This window comes from Thermobia domestica, chromosome 16 (genome assembly GCF_964235325.1).
Source record: "Thermobia domestica chromosome 16, izTheDome1.hap1.1, whole genome shotgun sequence".
Lineage (NCBI taxonomy): Eukaryota > Metazoa > Arthropoda > Insecta > Zygentoma > Lepismatidae > Thermobia > Thermobia domestica.
In genome coordinates this window covers 73,812,662-73,838,003 of record NC_137469.1, presented here as the reverse complement: position 1 = coordinate 73,838,003, position 25,342 = coordinate 73,812,662, and the positions used below count along the sequence as shown (strand labels likewise).

The 25,342-nt window shown below is 35.1% G+C and overlaps 1 protein-coding gene across 1 annotated transcript in view; it reads left to right on the top strand.

The window, feature by feature from the left end:
- Positions 1-25,342, top strand: part of LOC145673167 (uncharacterized) — a 342,278-nt gene that overhangs the window by 306,789 nt on the left and 10,147 nt on the right. Inside the window, exons 7-8 of the mRNA XM_081742611.1 lie at positions 3,731-3,850; positions 20,024-20,094. Of these exons, the coding sequence (XP_081598737.1) occupies positions 3,731-3,850; positions 20,024-20,094 (191 nt within the window). The remainder of the gene's footprint in view (positions 1-3,730; positions 3,851-20,023; positions 20,095-25,342) is intronic.

Genomic DNA, 25,342 nt, shown 5'->3' with positions numbered 1-25,342 from the left:
TTTTGTGTTAATTTTCACGATTAGGAGATAAGGTTAATCTGTAATTAGAATACAGTGGCAAACAACACCAAAATCGAGTTGTAGGAAACGAAACCGTGGCAAATCACACGTGATCCTTTTTTCAATCATTCAAGAAAGAAAAAAAACTATTGAAGAAAATTTCAGGGAAATACAAAAACTTTCATAGAATAGGACAGTGGTTCTCAACGTTTTTTGGTTGACGACACACTTTACTGAACTTCCAGGACATCGCTACACACTTGTTTGATATTTTAATAATAATAATAATAATAATAATAATAATAATAATAATAATAATAATAATAATTATAATAATAATAATAATAATAATAATAATAATAATAATAATAATAATAATAATAATAATAATAATATAAATTGTAATAGTGTAACCCTATAAGTTTTTGTAATGTAATGACTTTATGTAGTACAGAGCATTACTGCTGCAGGGCCTTTTTTAACCTCCTCGGCGCCCTAGGCACTTCAAATTGTTACGCCCCCCCCCCCCCCCACCCACTGTTTCACGAGCATCCACTCCTTCAGTTATTGCTTTGCCAGTTTTGGTTCGGGATGGATTTTCGCTCTCTTCCCTTTCTTTGTTTTCGCTCTTTGGAGACTTTCCATTATCCATCATCTATGGACCCACCGTGTGACCTTGACTGGGCGCAGCCATGATGGTTACTAACAAACACTGATAATTGCTACTAAATAAGCAAGTGACACGATAATCCCATGCATGTGCAGGAGATTGGAATTTATTAAGCGCGCTTTTAATAATAATAAATTGAACTCATCAGAAGTATATTATAAAGGTAACCAAGAAAGTTCAAAAATAGTCCCCATCCCACCACCTTTGAACATCGATATGTCACCTAAGACGTAGGAGGAAGATCAAAAATAGTCCCCATCAGCATCAACGACCTTCTGCCAACGTTCTGCAAGGTCTTGGATTCCATCGCGGTGGAACTTGGTGGGCCGTGAAGCGAAGAAGGTATCAAGTGCATTTTGCACCTCTACTAGGGATTTGAACTGTCGCCCTCTAAGGCGAACGTCCATGGAATGGAACAGGTGATAATCGGAAGGTGCAATATCCGGGGAAAATGGCGGATGCAATAGTGTTTTTCATACAAGGCGTAGAATGGTGTACCGGGTCATCTTAACCACTTGAGGCTTAGTGTTATTCTGTAACAGGAGGACACCTTTGCGATTCAGAAGTTTTTTTTTAAGTTTTTCTTGAACACTGCTCAACTCCTGACGGTACACAGTTGCATTGATGCTCTGACCAGCTGGTAGCAGTTCCCGATGCACGATGCCGCAAGCAAGTCACCAAACACGCAGGAGGACCTCCTTTTGGTGCAGTGCTGGTTTCGGCTGTTTTGGAACCGGTTCATGGGATGCTAACCAATGATGATTGCGCCGTGGAGTTTCGTACGGGACCCACTTCTCATCACATGTCAACACTCTGTTCAGAAGTGACTTTTTCCTCACACGAGACAGCAAAGAAACACAGGTGACTGCTCGCGTTGCCTTCTGGCCCGGAGTCAAATCATGTGGGATCCATCGACCCAACTTGTAGTGCTTCTGAAGTTGATGAAGGTGTTGCCGAATGGTTTCTCCACTCACACTGAATTGTAGTCCAAGTTCATACTGTACATGTCTGGCCACTGGGGGGATTTACTATACCCATAGCTCCTATCACAATAGGGATGCTAAGTTAGGAAGCTCAGAAATCTCGAAACAGACTTCCGCTGATATCACGAGAAATGGTGCCGAAACTCTCTACGAAAGATACAAACCTAGATTTAATACACTTTACCTTTGTCATTGTCTGACCGATAATTTGATCGTTCAGACCCAATATGCTCCAAATCATAACAATATGTCCAACGAAATGCTACAACTTTTAAATAGCCATCGCCAATCTCCTGTTTGGGCACCAGAGACTTTTGAAAATGATTAATTTCACAATAGAATTTTGTGATTTTTATTGTACTTGATTGAAAACTCCCACTGTTTTGTTTTCAAATATGCGTGTTGCGAGATAGTTTCGTTTCTGTAACTGTTTCTTATACAGACTGACTTTGGTTAACTTCACTCTTCATGTTTATATGTAGTTTTTCGTTGCTGTCCGAACACATGTTTATCTTGTTTATAACGAGATCTTCTCTGCAATTTTAATAACAACATTACTACAAGCTCTATTTTTGTTCATAACGACTCAAGATGTATTTGTAAACCTGATTTTGAAAATGACGTTTTTTTCACCACCTACATAGGTAACCCGCATCACTGACTATAAACAATGAAAAGGGTATGTTAGGGGGAGAAAAAGGCTACCAACATTCCACCTACACACAAGCCGTCAGAAGAATGAAATGGGGATTCAAGCTCAAGACAGGTACTAAGATCGGACGGCTATCCTTTGAAAAGAAAGCATAACCATCAAAAATGAATTTAGCAAAATGTTTTCTTAAAAAAAGAGACTGGGTGTGGGAAGGAGGTTAGGAAACAGAAAGGAATACCTTCATTTCCTCGTCTGGGCTCTGAAGCTGGTATCCACGGGCTCGGCTCCTCTGGCTCTCTCGATGGCTCTGGTCTCACAACGTAGGCGACGTCCTCTCCTAAGTCAATCTCCAGTCAGTTGGTAGGAATCCAACAGCAGCTCCGTCAGCAATCTCTTCTTCTTGGTCCGCGACCTCCCAAAGCGGAAGTTTTCAGTCCTATTTAAGCTCGGGCCCAAGGCTCGGCGACTATTACCAGTGAGCCTAGAAGCGAGTACCAGATGTCACAAGAGGTGTGGTAAAAGGTTGTAGGAGGAGTCAGGATGGTGTCTCTCATGATTTATTACAAAACAATAACAACAGTTACATAAATCACATCATAATTGTAAAATGCTGATTCAGCGAAAGATAAATCAGTCGGTCACCGGTTCTTCAGAGCACTAGTTCACAACACGTTTGTTTCTCATAGCGTAATATAATCATATAATAAAAGATCTCTGTCCTTTTCCAAAATGCGCTAAAGCCCACAAAACACGTATAACACAAACAAAAACAGGTCGTCCACATCATTGTTCGCTGGTAAAACAAATATGCATAAAATCAATAAATCGATAATAAATCAATCACAACAGTCTTCAATGTGGGACCCAGCACAAACACGCAGATTCCTTTACAACACTAAATTCTTGTTCACAATACAGCAGAACAATCGAAAATGGCCTAATATGACTTCAAAAAATACCATATGGACAAAACTACGCTTTCAATACACCCGCAAATAGTTTCGCCGCGTTTTCTCGTCATTCCGACCACTGTGTGCCGCCTAGTAGCTGAATACAATACACTATAAAGAATACTGCATAATGCACTAACTTTGCTTTTAAACTGCTTAAATTATAGCGAAAATAAGGAATGTGTGATTAGATTCTGCTCTCATCACTGCTCTACCCTCTTCTACCTAAAAGCCCCAAAATGTTATCACATTCTCGCTATTCATAGTCAAGCGAAATATTGTACACAAACACGTAGTGCCCACTTTTCTTGGTTATTTTATCGAAATAGCTGATTTGCCTGTTGTCAGTTCTGAAAAATGTTTTCAATATAAAATTTTAATTAATGTACAAGTTTTCCTGAACATATATTCAATTGTTGACTATGTTTGTATAATGTGTATCTATAGTGACGTATGTTTTATTTCTCTTACACAGAAATTGTACCGTTTCATAAATTGTGTGGAGTTAGTTTCACCTCACCATGCAGCACGAGAGCTGGTACATACACTCAGGCAAGGACAGATAACGAGTTTATTCCAGAAGAGTGTTAAGAGAGTAAGTTTAGTTTAATACACTCTGTTAAAATTTTGTATTTCTATTCTTGTTAATATAAGTAGCTGTAATTTTTCATAAACAACTCATTGTATCGAATTTTAATTACGAGTGCTTTTTTAATGAATAATGTAATTCAGTGCTTCATCCTATGAGATCCGTGGATACCTAAGAGTAGACCTCAATTTCGAAATATATTTTCAGTTTCTTTAGTTATATTGTGTCGAATTAAGTTAAACGTTCCTTCTTTTCTTTTTCTATCTTTCTCTTCCAGTTTTAGCCACATCGTATAATCATATACAAAGTTAACTGTTGGTTTTATTTACCTTACTTAATATTACAAAGCACAGCGAAATACTTGTAGTTCACCTACAATGAAAGATTCGCGAAGTTCAATAGCTTGTATATCACTCTTTTAGTTTATAGTTTTGTCAAGTGGAATAGTAGTTCATTGTTTTCTCACTCTAAATTTGATGTGACATTTTTTATTTTATTTTTATTTTTATTTTTATTTATTATTATTATTATTATTATTATTATTATTATTATTATTATTATTATTATTATTATTATTATTATTATTATTTACTTTTTTCAGTGTGATTTACATTGTGTGGAACACAGAACGTAATGTTTCATACTACTTATGCCAGCTTTATTACTTTATGGCGTTCAACGTATAGTCCAGAGATAATTTTAGATTATATTATACAGGGTGGACCAAGATAAACCGATCAAGATATGTGTTGAAAAACTAGAAATAGCTAGTGTATTTCACATGGCGAGTTGTGAACAAAACACTGGCCTTGAACGCAGAAAGAGGAAAAGCGTGAGAGGGATAAAAAAAAAAAAATATCTGTACTTGTTATACTCACAGGGAAAATCACTGAAAGAAGTACGTGCCGAGTTCAACAATGATTCACCAGGTCATCCATACAAGAACTCATAAAGAAGTTTGAGCGAACAGTACCCGTGCTTGATAAGGAGCATGAATGTACGGTTGAAAAAAGACCGAGACGCAGAAAAAGATATTTGTCAGCGGATGTTGCAGAACACTACTAACGAGGGAAAGGCGCGATGCCACTCAGAGATAATTGCACCAAATTTGAAGTAGGAGTAGGTAAGTTAGTAGAATGAAAATAGAATAGATGAGCTGAACAGAAAATGACAAAATGTCCACTCTCAGTCCCACCAGGAGAATACTAAATCTACCAACGGCTCTGCCCTTGCCGTTACCGATTGGAATGTATCACTAATTAGCTTAATAAAATTATATTTAAAAAATAAAGAAAATATATATAGAAATTAATCATGGGCGTAGCCAGAAATTTTCCAGAGAAATGTTTGAAATGAAGTTGCTGTATTTTTTCACACTATAAGATGCTGTCAGTACACAAATATTAAATGTTTGAGCCCGCCAACATTGATTGATTTAATTTGTATGGATGTTTGATATCTACGACGTGGCACCCACCAAAATTAAAATATTGTGTGTTTGTGAGGCGAATTTAAATATATATTTCGGGATTAGTGATGTTTAAAATGAGAACGAATGTGGACGGCCATAACAAAAATAACCGTTTCAATACATATAAGACTGTTTACTAACACAACTATGTTAACGTAAAGGATAAAGGAAATATTTGAATTTTGTCTACTCACCACTGGATAGCAGCAGAATGTATTGGACAGAAAAAGCCTTGTAACAACTGCGTTTAAGATTCCAGATATAACTACGCATGTTTCACAAACACTGTGCTCCAGATATAACTCACGCATGTTTCACAATACTGTGAACACAAAATGAACGTGAGCGTTTCACTTCATTTGCCTAGGACATATGAAACAGAACGTCTTCACTGTCTACACATATGTCATGTTCGTAAAGTTAGCTTCCAAATTGGTCTCAACAGGATTAGAAAATACCGTAGTTAACCTTAATATACCGTACAGTGAGTTACGTACCGTTTTTTTTAAGATAAAGAAACAGTTGTTAACAGAAGCATTAGAAAGTATAACCGGTATATATAGTACCAGGAACTGTATTTAAAAAAAATAATTATGCTAAAAAAACACACACACACACACACATTCAGTCTGGAACAGATGAGACTGCTGTTTTAAAATTTTATTTCAATTTCTCTTTATAGAGATAAGGTGGGTAATGGCAAGGGCAATTCACGATTTAGTATTCCGGCATTCACATGTGGGACCGAGGGCAAACTGGCGGATATTGGCGCCTTTTCTGTTCAACTTCTTTCTTGTTTTCATTCTACTTTATTTAACTTCTTTTGCATTGGTCGCAACAGCGAGCAAAGTTTACGTCCCATCAATAAGTGATTGACAGGCCATACTTCTTCAGAATTGTTCTTATTTCTGATTTCGAACGCCTGCGAAACAAATGCTTCCACACGTTCTTTTCTATTCCCATTACCTACACCAAGTTTGGTGCAATTATCTCTGAGTGACATCGCGCCTTTCCCTCGTAAGCTCATAACGCGTCTGCCGCAACAGACAAAAGTGTCAGAAACAGCATGCTAATGCATCATGGAGGACCTTAAACCTAAGGCCATAAGATCATGGCTTTGTAGGACGTAAAACACGCAGACCAGGCTAGACGTGTACAATATTGCACATGGATACGACAGGAAATAGAGATTGTTTTCTCTCGATCCAAAACCCTAGTTTATGACAATGAGGTATGATTTCATCTCGGAGGGCACGTTAATTCGCAAAATACACGATATTGGTCTGCCGAAAACCCACGACAAATATTCGCACTACCTCTCATGATGTAAAGGAGAAAGCATGGTGCGCTATATCGGGACGAGAGTCATTGCGTTATGTTGCATACATCTTCGAGTCCTTCGTAGATCAACGTTTCGTGCATTTCCACCAGGACAGCGTGGCGATACGCATAGTACATGCCTCCTTGGAAGCAATACACTCTATTCTCACATCAAACAGAATTTTTTCGAAAGATCTATGGTCTCTAAGATCCCTGATTTATCTAGCTGAGATTATTATTTTTGAGGGAACGTGAAAGGCACTGTAACAGAACATTTGTAGTGTTGCTAACAGTGAAAAACAAAAAGGTACTAAAATCAATAGCTGAAAATGGCCAGAAATGGCTAGAAAAAATAGCAAGCTTCCACGCTGAGAGAAAGCTAAATAAATTCGATTCCTGTCCAACTAACAAAAATACAGAAAATATCGTCTTCTTCACGTTGAGGCGAAGATTCTTTTGTCTCCGTTGCTTGTACCAGACTGCTTTTGTTCTACTAGTTACAAGACTGTAGCTGAAATTTATGGCTCAGCGAGGATAAAAGGATAAAATTAGAAAATTCTGATCATGTTTCTTGACCATGTATTGGAAAACAGTATTCTAAGACATCATTTGCATAATTGCATTTCAGTTCTGACACTACATATGAAAACCATGTGTGGAGTCCTGCAGTATCTTATCATAAATGTTGTTACTTACAGCTATGGATTTGTTAAATAAACGAATATTCCAGTAAGTTAAAAATATTTCAGAATGACGTTGTAATTGTCTGAAAGTGGACTTCGAATGATATTACCTAAATATTCTATTTACGTCCAGGGTGTGCCGACGTTCATGGAAAGTTTGATTACTAAATTACTGTAAGATGCAGGTAAAAGTGACCAGTGCCTCATAGAGCCTGGTTTACTATTGTCGTTACTGTACGTATAGTAGCACTCTCGTTACAGTCTTTTAAAATTTCTTGGGATAGACCTCTCGCCAAGAAATGATTTCACGTTATATGGACACTCTCGACTCATACATTGCTATTTGGTCTATAAAGTCAATCATCTTTACTCTGAGGAATACGTTGTTGCTAAGTATTCGGCATATTCTTGTAGAATGTATGAAGTATGCAGACGTCAGAGAATGTTTAAAATTGTCTATAAACCTTAGTCAACTTTTTTGAGGATAACATAGTTTTAGTGACCGTATTTCTTACTTTTATTCGTGGCATTAAAACAAAATTCTCTTAACGTTTTCTTTTCTTGAAAAATATATTTTTGTCTTGTTTCGTTTATTTTTATTGCTATTTTTTGTAGTAATTCTTATTATTTGTTTTCCATTTTGGTATTTATTCTTTGGAATTTTTCACTTCTTACATTTTAATTTTGTGTTTGATACGAGAACAGCTATTTCGTCCGTTTGTCTGTCGGCAGGTATCAAAGTGAAAACGATAAGAAATATCGAGAAGTGATTTTTTTTTGAAGAGATTCCATGTCCTCCGTGTTAACCTTTATTCAAATTAAAAGTGTGGAAATGAATCTTTCCGGTTCCAACATTAATTTCCATACAACAAAACTGGTTATAAATAACGGCAAATTTTGTTTTGAGAATTTGATTCAACTTCTCAAATAAAGATACCGTCTTCGGTAATATCTCTCTATTGAAACCGGAAGTAATAGAATAATTTACTACTACTTCCGGCTTCAATATTGAGTTCGTGTAATTTGGAAGTCTACCGCAGAGCCACAATATGAAACGAAAGTCGTACTTTCTTCTGAATATTTTATCGAGTTTTTTTTTCCTTTTGATGTTCTTTTCTGAAAATTATGTGTTGGCTATTTTCTTTCCGTGACGAGGAAAATATCCTCAAAGTTGACATTCTTATTATGTATTAAGGAGTTTAATATTCTAAAACGTCTTTCTATATTTACCTTGTCTATCTGTTTGTTCGTTATCCGGAAGACAAAATAATCTCAAGAATTACTTTTTGGACTATCATCAACTTTCTGGTCAGCAGCCTTCTCCACAATCCATATAACCAACGAAATTGTATTCAAAGAGGGTGTCAAAGTGAAACTCACAAGACTTATACTAATGAAATTTTAGGATATGGTGACCTTTGAGAATCCATTACCACAGCATGTTACGGCTTAACGATTATAAGTGGCGGGGAACAAATTGTAGCTGCAAACTGTTCTCAACGCTTGCACATGGGCAGCTTGCATACACTTACACACTACGATATATCGCGGAGCGAAAAAGCAACGGCAGAAGGCTGCTTGAGAGCTACCTAGTTGGTGACTACTGACAATTTGTTGTGACTGTGAGCGAAGCATGAATCTACCCAAGTGACAGTGGAAAAGTTCGAGTCATCACCTACAGACGTCTTCATGAAAAAGACTGTTGCAACTGTGCGTCAATGCAAAGAATATGTCTCTCGGAAAGGTTCATGTTTGCTACAAAGAAGCTTAAGATACTTAAGGTCGAAAAAAAAGTGTTAAAATCAATAGCTACTGACAAGAACATTTACCAAGAGCATATCCTATCCCTTATTTACATAAATGGAATACCGACATTATATGACAACGATACCCATTATGTTGAACTGTACTAGGACAAAGCTTCAAGTCACAAAACATTGCTAGCATTCTTTCGATGCATGGCGGCTGCAACTGGTATCCATGCCTTTCCGTTCGAGGATATTCCCGTTAAGAATCCAAATACTACTCTCATGGATTACTGTGTTATTGGACTTCTTTAAGAGTACCTTTCATCACATCGAGTTCCCATGGTAATGGATTTTGGAAAACTGGAAACAAGAGGGGTAATATATCCCTTGTATAGTTGCAATGATGTCTCATAATTATAGGTATTGCGCCATTATTGGCAGGACACTTGTCGATCTGAAAAGCTTCCATGCTCCACGGTCTTCCGCTAACCTTTTCGTTTTCACGTATATTTTTTCTGTTTTCATATTGTCCATCAAATGTTGTCTCATTCGCCTCCTCCCCATCTTTTCTGCCACCATACCTTCAAGCACGTTCCCCATGTTGCAATTCCTTCTTAGCGAATACTCCAACCAGTTTCTCTTCCTTTTCTCAATAGTGTCTAAATCTGTTCTTTTCTCCCCTACAATTTCCAACACCCTTTCATTCGTTTTCCGCTCGATCCAAACTAATTCTCAGCATTCTTCTCCACATCCACATTTCGAAAGCTTCCAGTCGTTTTTCATCATTTTGGCTTAATGTCTATGTTTCTGCGCCACACAGTACAGTAAAATACAGCACGCGAAACATTTTATGAGCCTTTTAATCAATTTTTTATTCAAGGACTCACAAAATATACTTTTCTTCCTCCTAATGCTTCTTTTTATTATTCCTATCCTTGCTTTTATTTCCCGTTTACACTTCATATCATCACTAATAATACTGCCCAAGTATCGGAAACTACTCACTTGTTCTACTGTCTCAACTATTACTTCTACATTTGACACCGACCGCTTCGTTTCAATCACTATGACTTCTGTCTAACATTTATTTTCATCTCATATTCTTCATAGCCCTTCCTCAAGTTTTCTAACATTTTATTGATTTTCTCTTCAGATTCCGCAACAAGCGTCGCATCATCTGCAAACCGTATACATCTAATGATTCTACATCCTACCGAAATACCGTCTTCATCATGTAGGCTCTTTTTCGCTATCTCTTCTAGATAGTTATTAAATAATGTTGGCGAGAGATAGTACCCCGGTCGAACTCCTCTTCCAATTGCACTGTTCCGCCATTTTCTCCCCTATTCTAACACTTAATTGCTAATTCATATATATAAGTTTATTATGAATCTTCGATCTTTCCATTCCAACCCAACCTTATTAGAACTCCCAACAACAATTTCCAATTCATGCGGTCAAGAGCGTTTTCTAAATCAATAAATTCAACATATAGCTCTTTCCCTTTTTCTATAACTTTTTACCGAAAACCTTTAATAATCCAATTGCATTTCTTGTGCCCTTACCTTTCCTGAATCTAAACTGTTCCTTCTTAACTTTTTCATTTGTTCTTCCATACAACCTTCTCAGCATTCGAAACAAGATTTTTGCTGCATGTGATATGAAACTAATAGTTCTATAATCCTCACATTTCTCTGGGTTCGATTTCTTAGCCGTCGGTATCATGATCATCTTCAGAAAATCTTTTGGCCACTCGGGTTCCCACGGTAATGGCTTTTGGAAAGCATGGAAGTAGGAGTGACCTTATATCCCCTGTATAGCTGTAACGATGTCTGCTGCAGTGAAATCTGAGTTATGTTGCAGCAGGGGCGGCTTGACAATAAGTGCTGCAGAGCTGCAGAACTGCCAGCTATTTTATAGAATAAATATATTTTCAATTGAGTTAAATTGTGCATAATTTAATCAAGGTAATAGCACGTAATGATGATATTTGATCTAACTGTGACCTGAAATTCTACTGCTGGATATGCTACATAGCGTAGAATTTTTAGAAACACCTTCTGAAGCTTAATAATATTGCAAGAGCTGTGCACAGATTACCCTATGCTTTAGCATTGAGACCAAAATCTTCACCAGCCGCACTGTATTACGTTTTCCTTGTTTGTTAGATAGAATTTACTAGAGCTGCACTTCCAGCAGCTCAAAACTCACGAATACTTCCGAAGAAGCCGAAAACACACGACGTGATACGACTAGTAGACATGAGTAAAGACACTTGTTTCATAGAATCTGGAAAGTCCTCAAAATTCTCCCTGCTGTTCTTGGCGAAATTTGTTAGAGATTTATGACCCCTGTTACCTAAAAATCAACGGTGCCACATCTCTCTGTTGTCCCTTTCTTTTATCTTCCATTTATTACTTCTTGAAGAAAAAAATGCTGAATTTTATCAGCCGAGGGTTGTGTGTGGGGGAAAATCAGTAGTGGTTAGGGCAAGACATCTCTAAGTTTGTCTGCAAAACCTCTTGTTTTTGATCAAGATGTTTAGTGTAAGTGTTGTGTGCTATTTTTTGTGCGAGTTTGTGTGAATTTGTGTGTTCGCAGGGGATTATTTATGGTAAATATTGTAAGGTAAACAATATTCTTAAAATGACTTCCGTGAAACATTTGTTACAACAACCTTTCTCTTCATTAACTTACGAAGAAAAGCTTCAAATTAAGGAAAAAGGCAGGCCTCTTCCTGATTTAACACTCGAAGTTTCGGGCACCAATCGTGGCAAAACTTACATTAGGCGTTTTAACAAAGATATATACAACAGAAATAACTGGATATGTGGATGTGATAACACGAATGCGCTCTTCTGTTTTCCTTGTCTTCTTTTCGGTGGGGATTATGCATGGTCAAAGGGAGGGATAAAAGATCTTGTGCATCTTACCGAAAAAATTAAGAAACATGAAAATTCGAAGCTCCACTTGAACAATCAAACAGATTTGTCGCTTTTAGGGACAATCAATATACGCTCACAACTTGATTCTGCGTACTGGGCAAGTATACAGAAACATAATGAAAATGTAACCAGGAATAGATACATCCTTCATAAAATAATAAATTGTATAAAATTTTGTGGTGCTTTTGAACTCGCAATGCGGGGCCATGACGAGGCAGAAGGTTCCTCCAATCCGGGGATATTTCGTGGACTGATAGATTTCAGCGCTGATTCAGACCAAACATTAAGGGAACATTTACAGGGCTCTAGTAATTTTAAAGGAACCTCCAAAACCATTCAAAACGAGTTGTTAGATAGCATGCTATTAGTGTTCAGAGAAGAAATAGCACGTGAAATAGAGCAAACACGTTTTGTAGCACTTCTTTCTGACGAAACTTCAGATTGTTCATCACAATTTCAACTGGTAGTGATATTAAGATACGTGAGAGAAGGTACTCCAGTTGAACGTTTTTGGGGATTTTTATTACCTCCAAAGCATGACAGTGAAAGCCTTGCTCAAGCTATTTTGAGTGAAATCCAACCTATTATACCGTCACACAAATTAATTGCTCAGTGCTACGATGGTGCTGCAGTTATGAGTGGCCAACATGGCGGGGTCCAAGTAAAAATTAAAGCAGAATATCCATCAGCACACTTTGTGCACTGCTATGCTCATCAGTTAAATTTAATAATGCAGCAAGCGTGTTCGCAAAATACAGAGGTTAGGACATTTTTCGCTAACTTACAAGACATCCCAGCTTTTTTCTCTCATTCACCACAACGAGTTGCTGTACTGGATCGAATAGTTAAAAGAAGAGTGCCGCGGTCCGCTCCAACTCGTTGGAATTTTTATATTCGAACAGTAAATGTTGTTTTTGAATACCGAAATGAACTTATTGAGTGCATGGAAGACATTAGGAAGGAACTTAGTCAATATACAGCGATAAATCAAGCCTCAGCTATTGAAAGAATGTTGCAGTGTGAAACATTTGTATTCTGGTTGACATTTTTTCATCATATTATGCCACACGTGGACATACTATACAATCAGCTGCAAAAGAGGAAAGCTGATCCTAGTTATCTAGAGAATGCCCTTAAATCATTTGAGAGCAATGTACAAAGGTTGAGAGGAAGCATTTCCGAAATACAAGAAGAAGCACAGAATTTGGCAACAACATCTGCACCTCACGAAATAAAAAGAAGACGAAGAGAAGATACAATAAATTCTCGTCGAATTGCAGCGATTGAAGTGTGTGATGTGATCATAAATACAGCGAAATCTAGGTTCCAATATACTGGTCACCTTGTCGCATCATCACTTTTGTGTTCAGAAAACTTTCTTCAGTATGTTCAACAGTTTCCCAGTGATGAATTAAGTGCAACTGTGACACAATATCCATACTTAGAGAAAGAGCGTCTTCGAACTGAGTTGGGTGTCATTTATGACCGGATCGAGTTCAGAAATATGCAAGGTGCCTTACCATTTTTAAATTTTCTGAACAAACACAATTTGTGTGACAATTTTAGGGAAACCCTAAAACTTTTGGAAATTATTTTAACTACCCCAATGACAACAGCTGAAGCAGAACGTTGCTTCTCAAGTTTAAAAAGAGTTAAAACATTTTTGAGAAGCACAATGTGCCAGGAAAGACCCAATGCTTTGGCTGCCTTATCAATTGAGCGTGATTTCATATCCACCATTTCGAACTTCAATGATAGAGTAATAGAACATTTTGCACAGCAGAAGACACGTCGGATGGACTTCATTTACAAACGATAAGGTAAGATGTCTATAATTCAGTAGTATTGATAAAATTTCTGTCTGTAGACATTACGTGAATTCGGAATTTTTATGGTACATAAAAACAGCATGTTTCTTACGATATGGATATGGTATTTTTAAGTTTGTTGTACGCAACAGTGGTGTATTTAGGAGGGAGACATCGGGTTCACGCTCCCCCGAAATTCATAAAACTTGTCGGCATCCAAAAGGAAAAATCGAAGTGTCTATTCGATATGTTGTGTATAGCTCCTCCCGAAACAAAATCCTAAATACGCTACTGACACGCAATAATCAAAACAATAGTGTTTTGGTTGCATGATACAGTAAAGCTGTATACATATTTGTCAATGTCCAATTATAATTGTCATTTATAACGATTAAGAGTGCTAAAATTTTATGCTGGTTGGTGTATGCACATTTTATAATTAATTACTGCGAAGAGTAAATTCAATATTCACAAAACAAACTGTGCAGAACTACCTCAGATTATGGTATCGAGCCGCTACTGTGTTGCAGTGATCCAGTATGCATGCCATCACATTGAGCGCGATCGATGATGATGGAGTATAATATTTTAAGTATGCAACAAATTCAATTATTTCGGATGGAAGTGATCAGTGCCTGTAATTTTATTGGTCATGTAATTTTGTCTGTAACTAGTTTCTTCTTTATGATCTATATATTTTAACTTTCTATTATAACATATAGTTATATTTAATTTTTAATATTATTTTACGCTTTTATCTTCAAAATCGCTTATCTTTTCTATTATACTGATATTTAACTAATTTTCTCACTCTATTAATAGTTACCATAGATTTGACTACTAATATATTGTTTCAATTATTATATTATTGTATTTATTGTAGTATTGTTTTATTTAAACCTATTTATAAATTATTTCAGAGCACGTTTCCCTTCTGAACCATTTAAAGTCCTATCAGAACAATGTACTATGGTGCATTATAGGACAATATTAACAGACGCCACTATCAGATATCGAAATCATTTTAGGTATAGATTTTAGAAGAGAAAATTGATGATGCTACAATTTGTTTGGGAAGGATAAGCTTGCTAAGGTCATTTCCATGCCATGTCAGCTGAAGTATATGGCTTTCAATAAAGCAGTTCACCCTTACGCTTCATGTCCATTGTCCCAGTAGTAAACCAGCGAAGATCAGACGAATCACAAAGTTCCCCGTATTTGCACATCGTCTATATGATGTATGAAGAGGTTTTGAAACCTTACTTTAATATAACTTATTTTTCTCAGCGCGTATAATCCAAAGACGCTTGCTTTCATTTCGTTGCCTGCTACAATATTGCTGTTCCTTCATCTTTTTCTTTTGTTGCTCCCGGGCATGTCACTATTGCTGACAGAAAAGAGTGTCAGATTTTTTTTTTCTCATTCTTGGAGCAAAATTCCTAGTTTTACGTTCGAAGAATAGATAGATCATCATGTAAATGGCGTTCATAGGAAAAAAGTATTGAAAGTATTGATCAGCAGTTCTTCAAAATAACTTTCCTTATGTGACAGACTCTATTGTCAGCAGCGATTTTTTTTTTTCTCTCTCTCTCTTCTTGAGAAATCCCTTTTATATCCTGTGATTTTCTTTCTGACAGTCAGAGCCAAAACAAGAAATTTTCTCATTAGCGCCTTAGAAAGTTGTATATATATATATATATATATATATATATATATATATATATATATATATATATATATATGTGTGTGTGTGTGTGTGTGTGTGAGTGTGTGTGTGTGTGTGTGTAATGTCCTATAACTATGCCCTGTGGGCCAAACGGGACAGATGATTCATACAAATGAATGATTTAAGAAAGAATTGGTGGAATGCGAATGTGGGAGAAAACCGAGATAACCCAAGGACACATTGATGTCCAGCACAAACTCACCTGGCCTTGGATCAAACCACGGACCCCTCGCACCAGAAATGAACGTTCCAACACTGTGCCACCGGGCTCCCATATATATATATATATATATATATATATATATATATATATATATATATATATATATATATATATATATATATATATATATATATATATATATATAGCATGGTACCAAACCATATATATGAACAGGATTCAACAAGAATCAGAACCAGGATTACACATGCAAGAGCAAACGTCTTATTATAAAAGTCATGAGTGGGCTTGGCTTTTATATTCAAGAACCACTGGTCTGATTAGATTAATGTTCGTACATTACATATGTTCTTTATATTTTGATCACACCTCGTATATATCTTCATTACTTTTTGGTTAACCCTCATATATATATAAAATATTAGTTATTATCATTCACATAAATACATTTACAATAAATCTTTGATTTCATTAATATTTCTCTTTTATTACATTATTATTTATTCTTTATCATTAAAAACATCGTCGCTTAGAAATATAATTAACGAGGGTGAAACACAAATTATCAAGATTACTAGTTTCGATCATTATTACAAACGATGATGTGACAAATAATATTTGTTCTTTTCGGGCGCATTGTATAACAAATTAGTTAGATGTTGCAATTGTAATGTATACATAGTAGCACTAAGATGTCCAAAATAAAGAAGAATTTCACTCAAGGTAGTCATTGAATAATTGATTTTATAGAATGGATCTTATTCTTAACATAATCTTTGATAATTAAACACAAATCAATCTAATATAAATAATTTTTGCCTTTAACTAATTATAAATTGAATTATGATTCTTCACATTAATAAGAAAGAATAAAAATTAAACATAACCTACGTTTGAATAATCAAATGGAAGTAAATAAATTTATTTTACAGAAACAAAAGACACCCTTTTGTTATTAAATAAACACATTTTTCATTATTATTGTTATTTTTCATTCTTAATTATTTGATCAAGAATGTTGGGTGCTACTAACTCTTTAACTAGATGCATTTCAAATATTTATAACCATCGTTTTCATTATTAATATTAACACAAACTTTAAAACGAAAATTCACAAGAATCTATAACCAACATGGGTTTAACCTAATTTCGTTAACGGTAATCATGTTACATTCGCACTGGCATATGAATCTAATAAAGTGCATTGTACCGCACAATCGTGGTTAGGTTCTACATTAGGTTGTACATGTCTTTCATCGTGATTTGAATTTGGATACGAAGTACCATCTCGTGAACAATGATTATATCTATACATAGGATTGGTAGCATCTCTAGGATTTCGATATGTATTTCTATTAATTTTGTGTCTACTTCGGTTGATTAGGTTAGGCGGATTCCCTACATAACCTTGTCTATTTTGTTCATTTTGATTGCTAGAGTATATTCGTCTTAGGTTCGGTTCAGTATTATTCATACTTCGGATATTCAAATTCCGAACAGGGACCAAATGATCTGAATTATTCTTATTTTTACCCATTCCTGATTGTGTTAGATTCATAGCATGGTATTGAGTTTCGTAGCATTGTACAAGCATTAATAAATGACTGAAACTCATACACTGTGTGGAAAATAAGATCTGCTGTAATTTAAATGGAAGCAAATTGCGAATCGATGCAATTATTCTTGATTCCGATTGCAAGGGATTAACAACCTTTAATTCATTATAGACATTTACAACAAACTCTACAATAGATTTGTGCAATCGAGGATTGAAATGTTGATTTCTAAGAGTGGCATCTCTGTTTGCCAGCAAAAAGTCATTTTCGTAATTCGCGATCAATGCCGCTTTAAATTCCTCATATGTACTAATGTGATCACGTATTGCCTTAAACCATAAGGAACAAGGTGGGAGTAATACATGGGGTATTAATTTCATGTATTGTGATCGGTCGATAGACATTATACTGCATTCGTCTTGGAACTTCTCTAAGAAAGAACTAGCATTTTCATTGCACTTACCACTAAATTTACTCATGGCTTTGATTTCGCTCATCTTGACACTTAACTTTACCTTTCTTTTCTCACTCCTTGTTCTTGTGGTGTGATTGTTCCGGTCCGTAGCGTGCTGTGTCATGATACCATTTATATTTCGTTCATCAGTGATCTTCGGACAATTTTCCTCTAATATAATATCCTCCTCAGATTCCGGCGAAGGCGTATTTATATCCGGTGATTGGGGAAACTCGAAGCGATCACTGCCCAGATTATTGCGATAAATGGTGTTTCTAGCCTGTAACGTTTTAATTTCTTCCTGCATAGTAGCCAACTGGATCTTTTGATGTTTAACGGAAGATTCTATTAACGTTAAATCCTTTTTTACAGCACAGATTTCATGATTTTGATGATCGTGCTTTTCTTGACACTCATCGGCTAACCTTTTTAACTTCTCTTCAAACTGCGAGGATATGTCGTTCATCACATGGACGATTGTTTGTTTCGTATCGTCTGATTTCAGTTCTATCCGTTCTATTCGTTTACTTAATTCTTCATAGTGCTTGCTAGCTTCGTTAAATTTCAGTTCTATCTTCTTTTCCATGGTCTGGTTAGCTTCATAGAACTTCTGTTCCATGGTTTGGTTAGCTTCATAGAACTTCTGTTCCATGGTCTTGTTAGCTTCATAGAACTTCTGTTCCATGTTTGTGTTAGATTCATTGAGCTTCTGTTCCATGGTTTGTTTTATCTCAGTCGTCATTTGCATAATTTGTCGCTGCACAGCTAACAAAAGTCGATCCTCAGATGACAAACTTGGTGTTGCACTAATTTCACCTGGATTACTGGTATTAGATTCCTGTTGCACTATTTCACTATCCATTTTTCTTTTGATGACCTTACCGCTTCGTAATACGGTTAAGTTCGTATTCATAAATGGTAATATCCAAGTAAATTCAGCCCTACTTTCCTTCTTCGGGAACTGAATTTTCAAAAGTCCCGGGTTTGGTAAACCAAATTTTTATAACGACTCTATAGAAAAGCGTCGTCAACCTGGTTCGTCTTGTAAAATATCAGTTACGAAGCGATAATTACTTTTCTTTATGCAAAAATCAACTCAGATATTCAAAGATTATTAGTCTCACCTTTATTGCTTGATATGTCTTAAATATTCTTTTTAAGACCGTAAAATACATAAATTCACTTGACTAGGTCAACACATAACATGTACATAGCCACAACTATCCCATAATAATCTCTTACAGATATTAAAAACATTCTTCTTTTCTGTTAATTTAAAATGAACATTCTACTAAGTATATTACATATTTATGAACACTTTTTGCCCACGGTACAGGTAAATATTATACTAACTAAAGTATTTCGTTACATTATATATATATAAACGTTTGCTCTTGCATGCGTAATCCTGGTTCTGATTCTTGTTGAATCCTGTCCAGCACCAACCCTAGTGGTAAAACTGCCCACGAGACGAGACGAGATAGAATTTTAGTGGCGACATACGGGACGAGACGGAGTTCATTATATAAATACTAAAATAAGTATTATACATATTCCGAGAGGAATCATCATTTTGACAATGACGACACCTTTTCGAGATGAGATAGCCTAACTTCTTGGTTCGTAGGTAACTATACCTAGTGGATTCGCGCTTAAATTTTCATGGATAAAACATTTTTCTAATTTGTAATTTACGTGAAAATTACAACAAAATTGACTTAAAAACGTACCGAAGATATTTGCGAACGATTATTTAGTTCCCGTGGTTAGCTTTTATCACATTATTTCGAGAACTCGCTAACTCTAAAGTAGTAAGTTTTCTGGTATTTATTGTGGGAGACTATAGTTTGACTTTCAGTGAAAATGCATTTTCGGATCTCACGTTAAGAAACCCCATCACAGCAAATTAAAATACCGCTAATTTTACTGTAATTATGTGATATCTTCAAACAGATAAAAGATAATCGAAAAATAGAACAAGAGCTCGCTAGGCAATATTATTTTACATGATATACCGTTATCACGACTCATGTATCTGGTTTCAAGTTCCAGCCATTTTGAAAATCGACATTTATTTTCGCGTTTATAAATGGCTGCAAACGGAAAGCTACTAGGTGATTCATTTTAATTTCTCAGTGATTAGGCCTGTTGAACTGTAGGTCTATGTCCCATAATACTTTGTAAAGAAACTTACTTCGAACTTTAATAAATCGGATCATTTTGACTGTACTTTGTTTCTCCATTCTGTAAGAGTAATAACATTTTATTTCTTTTCTTCTCTTTCTAGAAAGAACACGAACAGAGAAGAAGAAGAAAAAGTAAAGCTCAATTTTTTGAGATGATTCAAGAAATTAGAAGGTAAGTAAATGTTAAGAAAATATAGTATAATACAGTCAGTCTATCAGATAAACAAGTGGAAAATATGTTTTCACTTATTTCCGTTATGACTGATGAATTATAATGTAACTTTTAACACATCGATGTATATAAAACAACTTTTAAAAGTTAAACATAAAAAGGAAAAGGCTGAGGTTCCATAAACAAATTCACTTTCAAGGAAGTGAAATCTAAAAACGAAACTGGAAATAACAAAATACAAAAACAAAATATGGAACTTAAACAGGTGAAAAGCCAAAACAAGGGGTATTTAAACTAAACAAAGGGTCAGTTATTTTAACAGTCGGTCCGTTAGTCAAAACAGCATAGTTAGTTTACCACAAGAATTAGAACTTGGTCAGGATAGACCTCAGCCTATGCAATCAATTTATCCTATAAGTACTTTCATTAATTATGCTAAAGAGGCGACACATAAGAAGTTCAGTGCATGGAGGTCTTCCTCCATGATAGGCTTAATTTGTTATCAATTATAATTTCTATAATTATTATTGTGTAACCTTCCTTCAATTCTATTTAACTTGTTTCAATAATAATCAAGATGCATCTAAATTAGTATTGGTTCATTTTTACCGAGGTCACTAAAACCATTCAATAAAACAATGCACACCTAATTATAACGAATAATAAGCAATATCCTATAATAATTATTCAAATTAGTAACAAATCTCTTTATTTTAAAGTTGCGAAACAGAATAATCTCAGCTGAATTAATATCTGGAGATTACGGCCCTTTTTATGAAATTTTAAACTTTCTCCGAAATAAGATTTCTGTTGACTTTGCCGGATAACGAGTTATTGTAATTCACAAATGTATATGTATTTCCCTTTTCTCCATGCTCACTCCATTTCTGCTATAGCAAATTCTATGGACTGTGTCAACTTGCATTAAACTCCTGGATGTGAATAAAACTCGCGGTCAAATACATTTCACTGATGTAGTCCTTAAGTTGCTACAACTTCAGCTCGAAGTCCTTCAACTGGTACAACTTGTGCCCAAATTTTTGTACTGATACAGCTACTCTACTCACTCAAAGACTTTGAATGTCGATATAACAGCTTTCATATTCATTGAATGGTATAGTAAGCACCAAGTTCGTGGATTGACTAACTAAAGAGGAAAGACTTAGACTGATCAAATAGTGCCCAAAGTCCTCTAAGTGTTATGTAGGATATATAATTGTGGTAAAACCATGTTTCAGTTTAAATTCTGTAATTTCCGCAAATTCAATTGTAATTTCTTCAACTTAAATTAAAAGAAAAACAAGAAAAGTCAGTTTAAAAAACAAGATACCAGTTCGTTGATTTTGTGAAAACTGAGTTATGTTAAATTTATCAGAAATTAAAAGAACTTGGTTGGTAGATTTTAATGCATCCACTGTCTAGCCCTGACCTGGAACTATCAAATTATCATTTGTATCGTCTCTGCAGAACTCCGTGAATGATGTTAAGTTCTTTTAAAAAGAATGTATGGAAACATGTTACAATGTTTTGGTCAAAAATGAGAGATCTCAGGAATAGAGTGTTGCGAGAAAAATGGTAGAAGGTCACCGATCAAAATTGTGTATGCATGATCTCATTATGTTATTTTCAATTTATAGTAAATTCATTCTCAATTTTGACCTACAAACGCTCAATACTTTCTAGAAAACCTAGTACCATTGTACACTTATGTTCAAAAACTATTACAATTCTCAGTAGTCTTTTTCAGGAGCGTTTAAGTGTACAGAAATATCTTGCATACCGTCATCCGGTTCATTGCTTCCAAGAAACATTTGCTGTTTGCGTAACCGCGTTGTTCAGTATCTAAATTAATACTGCATACTACTAAATACAGTGGATCCACAGGTTAAGAACTTACTCCATTCCGTAACGCTATTCGTAAATCAAAATTATTTTTCTCATTGAAATTGAATCGAAGATTACAAAAGAGACCTGAAACCGTTTTTTTTTTTAAATGAAATCAGTTTAGGAATATTTTCCGATTCTCTATGGGTATACGCAACTTTCTGTGTAGGAAAGACTGAAGTCGGAGGCTTGACAGCAATGTCAACTCAGCGTTGAATCATAGGTAGAATGCAGATAGATGACCAATGGAGAGATTTAAAAACTTATCCTATGCACTCAAATTCTTTTCGCAATCATCGATTCAACAACCTAAATACAATTAATCCATTCTAGCCACAGAAACATGGTATTGTATTTTTTTTAATTTTAAAGTGTTTTCTATGATAAATATAGAGTGAAATTAACATTATCCTTTTTAAAACACAAACAAGTAATACTACATTAAATAAACCAGCATGAGGATTGGAAAGACATAAAAAGTGCAAAGAAGAACAAAAAATAGCTTTTGAACTCAGAACTCTTGACAGATAATGCTTACAGATTTTTTATTTATTTATTTATTTATTTATTTTTACTTCAACATCACATGTGTTACGATTAGAGATGCAAGGGCTCGGAAAAAAACGGCTTTTTGGGAAAAAAACTCGGTTTTTTCTGCTTCGCTTTTTTGCTTGGGAAATTTTGGGCTTTTTTCAAAATTCTGCTTTAAATTGATAAAGCAGACTTTGTTTTGCTTCTCTATAACACAAAAAGTCATTTAATTAGTGATTGATACCGATAATAATATAAAACCTCGAAAATAAACCATGAATTTCGAAAAGATATTTTAAGATTAAGATAAAAATTTTACTTCAACATTTTTACATTATGAATTCCAAAGGATTAACCAATGTATATAATTAAAAAAAATGTAACCTCCTATATACAAAAGTAAGCAGAGTTGGCAAGAACCATGGTTGTTTCTGAAAATGCCAAAAGCCTGTTTTTGGGGGGCAGTTTAAACCAGGCTTTTTTGGGGTTTAAACCAGTTTTTTGGATTTAGATATTTTGCTTTATGTATTTATATTACATATTCACAGAAATAAGTTTGTTTCGCCTTGGTGTTATTATGCAATAACGGGGTTATGCTGGAAGAGGTCCCATAAGCTTAAAGAAGTCCGGTCAGTAAATTTCTTAAATTGAGGAACTCCCGCCCTAGCCATCGGGAAAATCCCGTCATTATTTTAAATGTAAAATAATAACGGGAAAATCCTGTTATTGCTTTCCATGTAAAATTTAAAGGTCAACGTATTATAATCAGTACGCTAAAACTGAGGTATTAAATTACAAATTTAGTATGTAGATATCATTGAAAGTCCAATCCAAGCTAATGTTGGAAGCTACGTAGGCAATCGATAAATTTTACCAATTTCAATCAATATGTTTAAGCAACTTTGGCTTCTTTATAAAACAACAGGCATGCAGAAATATATAATTTGGTTTCGTTTCGTATGGTTAGGCTTAACATCCTTACGTAATACCGAGGTTATCAAGGAGAAGACTTTCACTTAAAGTGACATCCGAACCGCTACTTGGTTTACACATGAAAGAAGGGTTGTGGTTCGACCGAGAATTGAACATGGGACACCTTGATTAAAAGGTGAAAAGGAAATAAGACTAATGCAGATGGTTTGACATGTGGAAACGTCACCATGAAGTTCACACGATTCGCATTTTTGTTCTTTTTATTTTATTTTATTTTATTTTTTTTTTTTTTTTTGGTTTAAACCGATTAAAAAGAAAACAGCTGGTGTAAACGAGCCAACCCTAAAAGTAAAAACTTCTTTTAAAAAATATACAAATAACTAGCAAAATTTTATGTAGTATTTTTACTTCAAAATATTCCATACCCTCTTTTTGAAACAAAATAAAATTAAAATAAAACATAAGAGAAATACTTAGATTTATATGATACAATTAAAGGCTGCACATCTGGAACTTTTGGTTCTGTATATTCTTGAAATTCTACAGTTTAACCATCATCAAGGGCGCCCATCAGGGGGGCAAGGGGGGTGCTCCCCCCCCTAGAGGACAATGTACTTCAGAATACCGAAAATCCAATAGAATTTTTACACTAGTTACAGCAAAATTTGAAACTATTTTTGAAACGTCGCTTATACTTGCACTGCCTTGGAAACCACAACATGGGCGCCCTTGACCACCATCACGGTTTACCCAGTCCTCAAATTTTCTGAGTTTTTAACAAGAGGGATTTAACATATCATTACGGAATTCCACCCCCCCCCCCCAAAAAAAAGGACTACGGAATATATTTAAATTAAGCTAAATACAACTGCACAAGAAACATGACTGAGTGGTTGGCTTTTGCACTTCTATCGGGAAGTACGGGATTTAACCCAGCATTCGACCATTCTGACAAAGCTTTCCTTCATTCCATCTGTGAATGTAGAAATAGTGCGTGTACTGGCCGACTAGGAGTGTAGAAGTTGGCCGACTTCCTTTCTTATTGTTTTTAAATCGTTATTATTACTAATTACTAGCAGTGACGGTTTTGCGAAGGTTAGGGGGTCGGTCTTTCGGACTGAAGCCTGTTCCCCAAAGTTGCGGAATGTCTAAAAACGAACGAAATATCTATTAGTTATGCCTTTACTCATAAACTTTGAGCTCCCGAAAAAATAAATAACGAATGTTTAGAAAAACTAAACATTAGTAGTAAGAAAACCCTTCCCAAAATACTTTTCTAAATTCGCAACTGATACTCAGTATAAAATAATCTTCAAGGTTGTATCCGGATGATTATTGCTAAACTTATAAACGAAACGAAATATTAGTTATGCCTGTACTCATAAACTTCAAGCACCTCCCAAATAAAATTAGGACTTTTTAGAAAACAAAACAATCAGAGAAACCCCTCCCAAAGTACTTTTCTAAATCCGCTACTGATTATTTGTATAAATTGGTATTCAAGGTTGTATCCGGAAAATTATTGCTAAATCATTGCACAACTACAGTATAACAGAAATGTGGAAGTATGGTTTGACGGACATATTGAAAAACGTATGCTTTGACGGATATATAGAAAAACATAAGTTTAACTTTTGTGCTAGAAGCTAGAGTACTAAGCTCTTAGAAATGAAACACGGATGACAAACTAAAATGATCTAGAGAAGGAAAAAAATGTCGATAACTCAAAAGTTAAAATAAAGTTAAATAGACTGTAAAATTGCCCTCAAATACTACATTCTTCATGTTAACTTTAATTCGTAAAACATGTGCTCCATCCATCTTGATGGTGAATTACAGAGCTAAATATGGCATTTAGGTTATGGAATTCTTATCTAACTATAGAATATACTATAAGAAA